Genomic DNA, 8,916 nt, shown 5'->3' on the forward strand with positions numbered 1-8,916 from the left:
AGCAGATCTAATCTGAGGCAGGTGTCCATTTAGGGAAAGGAAATCGACTGGGTGTGTCCTTATTTTCTACCTCCAGTTTGAGTGATTCCATACTTTTTTCCCTGTGCTTGGTCAATAAAAAGAACATTCACTGACTTCCACGATGTTTTCTCTTCATTTCTTTGAGTGTTCCTGAAAGCAACAAGTTGCACTTTGGAATGACCTTATTATTGTATCATGTTTTTGATCTGAGTTTGTTTTACAGAATGAAATGTTTGAATGAGTGCTCATCCAAGACTGCTGATTCCATACTTTTTGCCAGGGGTTGTAACTTGAAATACCAAGGCCTTGGTTTAAATAGATGTTTATTCTCCCCACAGGTACAATTAAATTCAGGAGTTTTTTTTTCCAAAATAATTCAGCAATAAGTGTGTTAAAACCATTGCACATATTCAAGAGACCACTTAAGGCTGAGTCACACTACAAGATTTTAAAACAGTCGGCTGATTTTTTAAAGACTGAGAAAGCCCATACATGAGGATAGAAAATCATGGATATAACAGGTTTGGTCCTACAGTGTGTGGTGTACAGCCACACGGCAAAAGACAACACACCACACACGAAAAGATATTTCATTCATGAACATTCAGATATTAAATCACGCGAGACTTCCTGAACTCTCATGAGAATTCAGATGTCAAAATCAAACATGTTGAATATCCCCAATTTCAGGTCTGAGCGGTCCCGACGTCCTTCCAAGCCGACTAGATCACTCTTAACTCACCACCCACGGTGGGAATATCTGCTCAGATTATCTTTAGAGCCGTCACAATAATCTGGACTTTTTATTTATTATTTTATTTTATTTTATTGTTATTTTACCAGGCAAGTCCTATTGAAATCTCAGATCTCTTTTTCAAGGGCGGCCTGGGCCTGAAGGCAACCTATTGTACATGTTTTGGAGGGTGGGGGAAACCAGAGTACCCCTTCCTTAAGATTGTCGAAAAGGCAACAATCAGCCTGATTTTCTTGTAGTGTGATGCCGGACTTAGTTGGAGACAAACACCACATTCAAATTAAAATATGAGGAACTGAGTTTGATCCCATATGCTGCTGCACTTTATACACTTGTCTGTCTTCACCAGAGATTTTTTCATTGCTTAACTGAGAAAACTAATCATGTTGGATAGATTTGCCTGTTGACAAGTTGAAGGCTTATTCAAGCTCAGCTTACAGCTCATGTCCTGGATTTATTAATCTGACTTGTGTGAAATGAGCCTCAGGTGGTGTTCTGGGCTACATAGCCAGTGTGAGTTCTTTTTAGGGATAACTTGGTCTGATGCAGAGAGATGGCATCCATCCCACTTTGGCTGGAGCCACCCTACTTTCTGGGAAATTGGCCGATTTTGTTGACCACCAAAATTTTTGACAACCCAGGGTCCAGACCAGGAAACACAGTTGTCATCTTACACATCTTACACAAAATAAATATTTAAAATTTGGTGGTATAACCCTTGCTTGCAATGACTGCCTCAAGCCTACGACCCGTCGACATCACCGAACTGTTGTACTCTTCACTTGTGATGCTGTTCCAGGCTTTTACCACAGCTTCTTTCAGTTTTTGTTTGTTTCAGGGGGTTTCTCTGCTCTCTCTCTCCTCTTCAGGATTTGAGATGCATGCTCTATTGAGTTAAGGTCAAGTGACTGACTTGGCCAATCTAAAACCTTCCATGTTTTCTCCTGATAAAGTTCTTTGTTGTGTTGGCAGTGTGGTTTGGGTCATTTTCCTGTCGCATGATAAAATTACTACAGGTTAGTTTGGATGCATTTTTGTAAGTTGGCAGACAAAATTATTCTGCATGCTTTGAAATTCATTCCATTGCTACCATCATCAGTTATCAATAAATATTACTGAGACTGTTCAAATGAAGCAGCCATGGCATTACTGTATCTGCACCATGCTTTACAAATGAGCCTGTGTGCTTGTGATCATAAGTAGTTTATTTCTCTCTCCAAACTTTGTTCCATCCCTTTGGTAGGGATTAATCTTGGTCTCATCAGCCCATGAGATTGTCGTCCAGAACTTTTGCGGCTCATCTCTGTACTCTGCGAGTACTCTGCGATACAAACCACTCTATGAGTGGTTTGTATCTTTGAGTGAAGCCTCTATATTTCTGTTCTCTGAGTCTTCTTCCAACACTGGACTGTGATACCTTCACCCCTGAACTGTGGAGGTCATTGGTGATGTCACTGACGTTTTGGGGTTTTTATTTACACCTCTCACAGTATTTCTGTCATCAAYGACTGTTGTTTCCTTGGCTGACCTGTTGGACACGTGATACTCAGTACACCASTAGTTTCATTCATATTAGACATTCCAAATTGTTGTGCTTGCTATGTCCAAAGTTCGTCCAATGGCTCCGATTGAKTTTCCTTCTTTTCTCAGCTTCAAAATGGCTTACTTTACTCCCATAGACAGCTTTCTGGTCTTCATGTTGGTTATCCTTTTTAACATGAAATACCTACTAAACCCAGGATAAAAAGYAGACTAGTCACGCAGAACTATTTAATGTTTGAACAATCAAACTTAAAGGTGTAGCATGAATGACCGTGACCTGACATGATCTTTTGACCATGTCATCGTGTCTCACAATTATCCGAACTTTGAGCTGAAAAAGCTTTTTTACTAGAGACAAACTCTATATTAGCTTTCAGCAGATAACTGTGACACGAAAATCTGTTTTAAACTTTTGTGATTATTATAAAARCAAAAATGATCAAATAACAAGATTTTCCTTGTTAAATGTATTTCTATTTCAAGTGTATTATCATACTGTGATCTGAAGATGATTTTTGAACATTCATTTTCACACCAGTGTTAATTTAACTGATTGTTATTTTTCTCTCCTGGACAGATAAGGAAAGAAAACACTCAAACTCACACTTTGCTAAACATGAGTCTGATTAAAAAGGGTGAATAAATATTGGTCAATAAGTGACCTGATGCTCCAACTTGTAAAAGTGTAGTGCAGGACAGAAATAGTTGTCACTCTTTCTGTTTCTCTCCTACCAAACCGCTAAAGGCAACACCTGGTCAAAATRAAACACCTGTCAGTCACATGTTCCAATACTTTTGCTCACCTAAAACGGCTGTGGTGTAATACAAACCATGATAAACCACAACTACGTTGTTTAACACATCTACACGTAAATAACAGGAAATAAAAGTTGACATTCTGACCTCTTATCTTATGCTCATCTTTTGATCTTAAACCCAAAAGTTTTCAGTGTACAACAAAAACAAGGGAATTTGTTCTGCTGTTCCAATACTTTTGGATTGGACTAACTCTCAGAGTTCACTGATCCTGATATGTTTTTACAAACAGAACAACGTGGACAGAAAAATACTATGAGCTTAGGTCTCATTTTTTTGATGCTCACATGTTCTGATATGACTGATTCACATCTACCAAACTGAAACTTTGAACAAGAGGAAGTGAAGGACTGGTTCACTAATCATGTTAAGTATTCTAATGAGAAACATTTGGACCAATCAGAGACTATTGTTGCCTTTTTTTGTATTATTACACAATGCTGAAATAAAGTATTACCAAGTACTTAAAAAGGTCCATGTGCACTGATAACCACATTTCTACAACCCTCACATTATTGGACAACATTCAAAGACTACAACTGTGAATCAGTGAAGGTAAGAAACAAATATAYCAGTCACATTTATATGTAAAGAAAGAAAACTGTTGGTTTTAATGTTTTCTGAACACWTTAATAATGGTAAGTTGTAATAATATTTGATTTACATATTAAAGTGTTTTACAAGATCCATATTTAATAATTATTGTTTTATATGAAGTTGCTTTTTTCTAATCTATTCTTATTCATTCTGACAAAACTCAGATAATTTACAGTACAAATTGATTTTAGAATACATTTTTTATTATACTCTGGTAAAAAGTAAAAAAAAACCTGTGTAAAAACTTACACATACTTTCTAAGACTATACTACAATGCACATTTAAAAAGCTTAGAAAACAATAATGTGGCCATTGTGGTCATTTTAATTTTATTTATTATCTTGCAGGATGAAGTGTACTGTGGTGTTTCTTGYGCTGTCCATGGTTGTCCTGATGGCTCAACCTTCAGATGGCTTTGTCAGCTGGATTGTCCGTGTGATCAAAAATATCGCTCGGTAAGGACTTGAATTTTTTCTATTTACTGTAAAGAATGTTTTAATAAAAAACATTTAAATCATTTGACAAAAAAATATTAAACTTTTACAATTCTCATTTTTTTAAAAATATTGTTTTTCTTTACCATTTTTGTGATCATGTGTTTTTCAGCCATATTCGTAGGAGACGGAGATATGGAGAAGACCAACTTGACCAGCAGCAGCTGGACCAGGATCTGCAAGACCAGGACCAACTGGACCAACTGGACCAGCAACTAGCTCAACTGGATCAGCAACTGAAACAAATGGCTCAGCAGCAAGACCAAGAGCAACTGGATCAGCAGCAGGACCAAGAGCAACTGGATCAGCAGGAAGACCAGGAGTAACTGGTCAAACATTACTTTGAATAAAAGTCTACATGACAGTTTTAATTAGACTCAAGTGTCGCTTTAGAAAATTTATGTTTTAGCACAAAACAGCAACAACTTTGATCAGAAATTCCTGAGCACATCTTTAATACTTAACTGATAAAAGCATTCAAACTTTTTTCTGTTTTGATAAAACAATTAATAAACAAATGAGCTTTAAGACGCACCAGAAAGAGTTTGTCTAATTTGAAATTCTTGCTAAAAAGATGGGATTGTTTTGTTTTTTATGCTTGTCTGTTGTTGTATTACTGATTACACCTAGCAAACAAACTTCAAGCACAAAAAATTAACATTTTAGACACAATGTCAAAAATCTTAAACTGTGTTTTTAATGGTGTATTCACCAGAGGGCTGTTTCACATAAACAGGATTGAGCAGGATAAGAGATAAATCTAGGCTTGACATAACTTGATAAGTTCATTCTGGTTTAACCTGTTTCACAAAGGCCAACCCAGGCTGAAGAGGTGTAAATATGTCAAGCTGGGTGTAAGTAATCCAGGTAAATGTTTGTCCWCARTTTTCTTCAAAAGACTATGAGATCGATCCCAGATTCWCTGATTCTWCAATGAACTAGACACTGTAACTTAATGACCCCCCGCACACACAAATGCACCACAACTCTGAAGTATTTATTCCTAATAAATGTCATGCTACCAGGTGCATCCCAAAATTGTAGTGGTTTTGGTGGGGGTCTTTATTTTTTGGAGTGGGGGGGGGGGTTGGTTGACCTGATGGATAGCCCCTCATCAGAGCTAAACAACCAAAGAAAACCTGAAGCTCTCATATTTAATAGTTTTTGAGCAATCACCATTTTTGTATGTCCAGATACCTCTTTTTCAGATAAATTGGATGACTTCTACCCCTGCTATGCTTTAAATGATAATAATGGTAAATAGTCATAGAAAACTTTAGATTAGCGCTTCTCAATTTTAAAATTAGAAATAACAAATGTGCTTACAGCTAGAGATAATTAGTAACAGCCCTAAAGCGCAGACAAGAAATTTTGGTCTGCAATTAGCGCATTTGTGCTTTAGGGGACTAGTGCCCACCACTGAGTCTTAGACATGCAAACACATCATTTCTACAAGATTACCCAGCATCCCTTGCTGAGAAAATACTGGTCCATGAGGAAGCGGGCGGGGCTTTTCTGAATACTTCTTTCAACACTACATGTTGTTATACAACAACACTGTTAAGTGTTTTAAAAGACGTAACTGTGGGCGGAGCTGGCTCGTCAGGCATCTGGGAACCAGCTGGTTGGGCACCATGCTCTATAGAGAAGAATCTGGTTAAAACATCCCTGATTTTAACCAGAGTCATGAAGAAATTTGCTTCTCAGTTACAGAAGAGCAAAATTTATGTATTAAAAATAAAAACTACATGTCTGTTTTATTATTTGGATCTGTTTCATAAATACACTGGTGTGAAACAACTTAGTACGAGTTTGATTGCGTTTTGAGATACGTTTATTTTGGAGTTGTAGCCCCGCCTGGAGAAAAATCCACCAGCTGCCACTGACTGTGAATTAACACCAACACTGGAAGTCAGTTTAGTCAGAAAGTGTTCCACAATGTATCTAAGGAAAGCAGTCATAGATGTGTTTGTTGTGTTTTGCAGGATGAAGTGTACTGTGGTGTTTCTTGTGCTGTTTATGGTTGTTCCGATGGCTCAAACTTCACAAGGCTTTCTTGGATTTGTCTTCCATGGATTTCAGCAGTGATTCATGGAATAAATCAGTAAATGTGACTCATCATTTTAAATGGTAAATGGACTGTACTTGTATAGCACCTTTCTACCCACCCAGGACACTCTTCACACTACAATCTGTGTCCTCATTTATCCATTCACACAGCACTCTGTTAGGTCTCTACAGAGCTAACAAGTACAATCATCTATGAGACTAATCAGTGCCAATCACATTCATACACTGATGGGACACATCAGAGGCATTAGGGCTGAAGTGTCTTGCTCAAGAACACAACAATTGAGACAGTTGGACGGGGGATTGAACCAGACGACTCCCCTAACCACTCTGCCACTGCCACCGGCACACAAACACACTTCAGTAAGCAAAAACCTGATGGAGGCCAACAGGGGTGACCAAAAACAGATTCAACTATAAACTATAAATTTACAAAAACATGGAGAGACGAAACATTTCATTAAAGAAGAACCCGTCCAGAGGACCTACTTATTTTTTATTTTTAAAGTTTTAACATATGTTATGGAAATATTTATTTAACAAAGACAGAAATACTGTACGTGGCCCAAAAATAAAAAAGTACTCCGTGGAATGGTCAGCTGAGTTTTAGTTGCTACAACAGGAACACAGAGAACAACAGAGAGCCATCGAACTGTCCCCACTGCTCTCTGCTCCTGTTTCTGCCTCTTTGACACAGCTGAGGCCTCATAAATAGTAAAGTAGGTTAGTAAAGTTTAATTTATAAAGAGCCTTTCACAGAAATATATTCACAAGGTGCTGTACAATCATTAACAGTATTAAAATGGTGGAAAGAATAAAATGAAACAGAAAAACATAATTAAACATGAGCAACAAAAATTGAAACATCAAAACAAGAATTAATTTCTAAAATTGTAAATCAAACACAAGGTCAATGCAGGTCAGAMATATACAATAACACACAAAAACATAATGAATGTGAGAGAGAAAAATATGGTGTAAGTTCAATAATAAAAAACAGATTAATGAGCATTTACAATGGAGTTAAGCTGGCAGTAATGGTGAAATGGTTAGCTAAACACTTGAGTGAAAAAGTGAGTTTTTAGGAGTGTTTTGAAAGAGACRATGTTATGAAGGGAGCTCAGATTAACAGGGAGTTCATTCCAGAGCCTGGGGGCCACAGAGGAGAAGGACCGGTCACCACGGGTCTTAAAGTGAGTGAGGGGAACCATAAGGAGATGTTGATCCTGTGAGCGGAGGTCTCCTCTGGGGTTGTAAGGTGAAATGAGACTTTAATGTGTTCTGGTGCTTGGCCATGAAGAGCTCTGAAGGTGAGGACCAGGATTTTGAACCAGAAACCAGTGAAGTTCTGCTAGGATCGGGGAGATGTGGGTGAATTTGGAGGTTCAGGTTAGGAGTCTTRCTGCTGAGTTTTGGACAADCTGAAGACGATTTAACTGTTTCTGGTTAAGACAGGTGAACAAGCTGTTACAACAGTCTGAGCAGGTAGAAATGAAAGCATGAATTACCATTTCCAAGTCTGAAGAGGACAGCAGGGGCCGGAGTTTAGAGATGTTCTGAAGCTGAAAGTAGCATGTAGAAACCAGGTTCTTTATGTGTTTATCTAGAGACAGATCTGAGTCCAGATTTACTCCCAGGTTGTTCACATTCTGCTGAACGGTTGAAATCAAAGAGTCGAGATGTTCTTTTATCTTTGGGATTTTATTTTCAGGGGCCAGGATCAGTGTCTCTGTCTTACTGAGGTTTAAAAGTAACAAGTTGTCAGACAGACACTGGTTAACTTTAGTGACACATTTTATAAGAGAGGTGAGCCTGTGGATGGTGGAGTCATTAAAGGAGTAGTATAACTGTAGGTCATCTGCAGAGAAGTGTTAGGAGATATCTGGGAAACTTCTGATAACCTCAGTCAGGGGGCAGATGTAGAGTGGGCCCAGAATGGAACCCTGTGGAACTCCGCAGGTGAGTTTGGCTGAGTCAGAGAGAGATTTGCCTAATAAGACTGAGAAAGAGCGGTCTGAGAGGTATGATTTGAACCAGTCTAGCAACATCCCGTATGTCCCTATGTATACTGTTTAACAAACACTATTATGTCATGTTAATAAAGCAAGATTTCATCCTAAGCAAATGCTGGGTCAAAGAAAAAACAAAGATAAACACAAGTGATATCTAAGAATGATTGTTGTAGCAAATCTTGTTGAAAACCTAGGTCATTGAAGGTCATGAATTAGTGGCTTAAACCTTAAAGTATTATTTCCATCACAACATATTTTGCCAATTTGCATAAAGTACAATTTCTAAACAAACTTATATTCAATGAAAAATACAGGACAAATGAACAATTAGGAGGCAACAAAGTTTCTGTTGATCATTGATGAAATTGCTACATTAAAAGTCTGATCAACGTCTGCAACGTTCAACTGAAGGGAGTGGAGCAATGTCTGACCCAGCTTCTGTTGCATGTGAAAGATGAGATAAAACTGTCTGGTCTTCATGGCAGACTTAGTGGTGGCCAGTTTTTGCAACACTGCCCCGTGTTTCACAATAATATCTTCACCTCTGTCATGCACGCACATGCCAGTACATAAAAGGGCGAAACCGTTCACCCGGGCACAGACGGGCAC

The 8,916-nt window shown here is 38.1% G+C and overlaps 1 protein-coding gene across 1 annotated transcript; it reads left to right on the top strand.

The window, feature by feature from the left end:
- Nucleotides 1-3,637: 3,637 nt before the first annotated feature.
- LOC106532422 (ataxin-8) lies at nucleotides 3,638-4,753 on the top strand. Its single transcript, XM_014028468.1, has 3 exons — nucleotides 3,638-3,688; nucleotides 4,079-4,186; nucleotides 4,338-4,753. The coding sequence occupies exons 2-3, from the start codon at nucleotides 4,080-4,082 to the stop codon at nucleotides 4,549-4,551; spliced, it is 321 nt and encodes a 106-aa protein (XP_013883922.1). The 5' UTR covers nucleotides 3,638-3,688; nucleotide 4,079; the 3' UTR covers nucleotides 4,552-4,753.
- The last annotated feature ends 4,163 nt before the right edge of the window (nucleotides 4,754-8,916 follow it).

Source organism: Austrofundulus limnaeus, unplaced genomic scaffold (genome assembly GCF_001266775.1).
Source record: "Austrofundulus limnaeus strain Quisiro unplaced genomic scaffold, Austrofundulus_limnaeus-1.0 Scaffold766, whole genome shotgun sequence".
Lineage (NCBI taxonomy): Eukaryota > Metazoa > Chordata > Actinopteri > Cyprinodontiformes > Rivulidae > Austrofundulus > Austrofundulus limnaeus.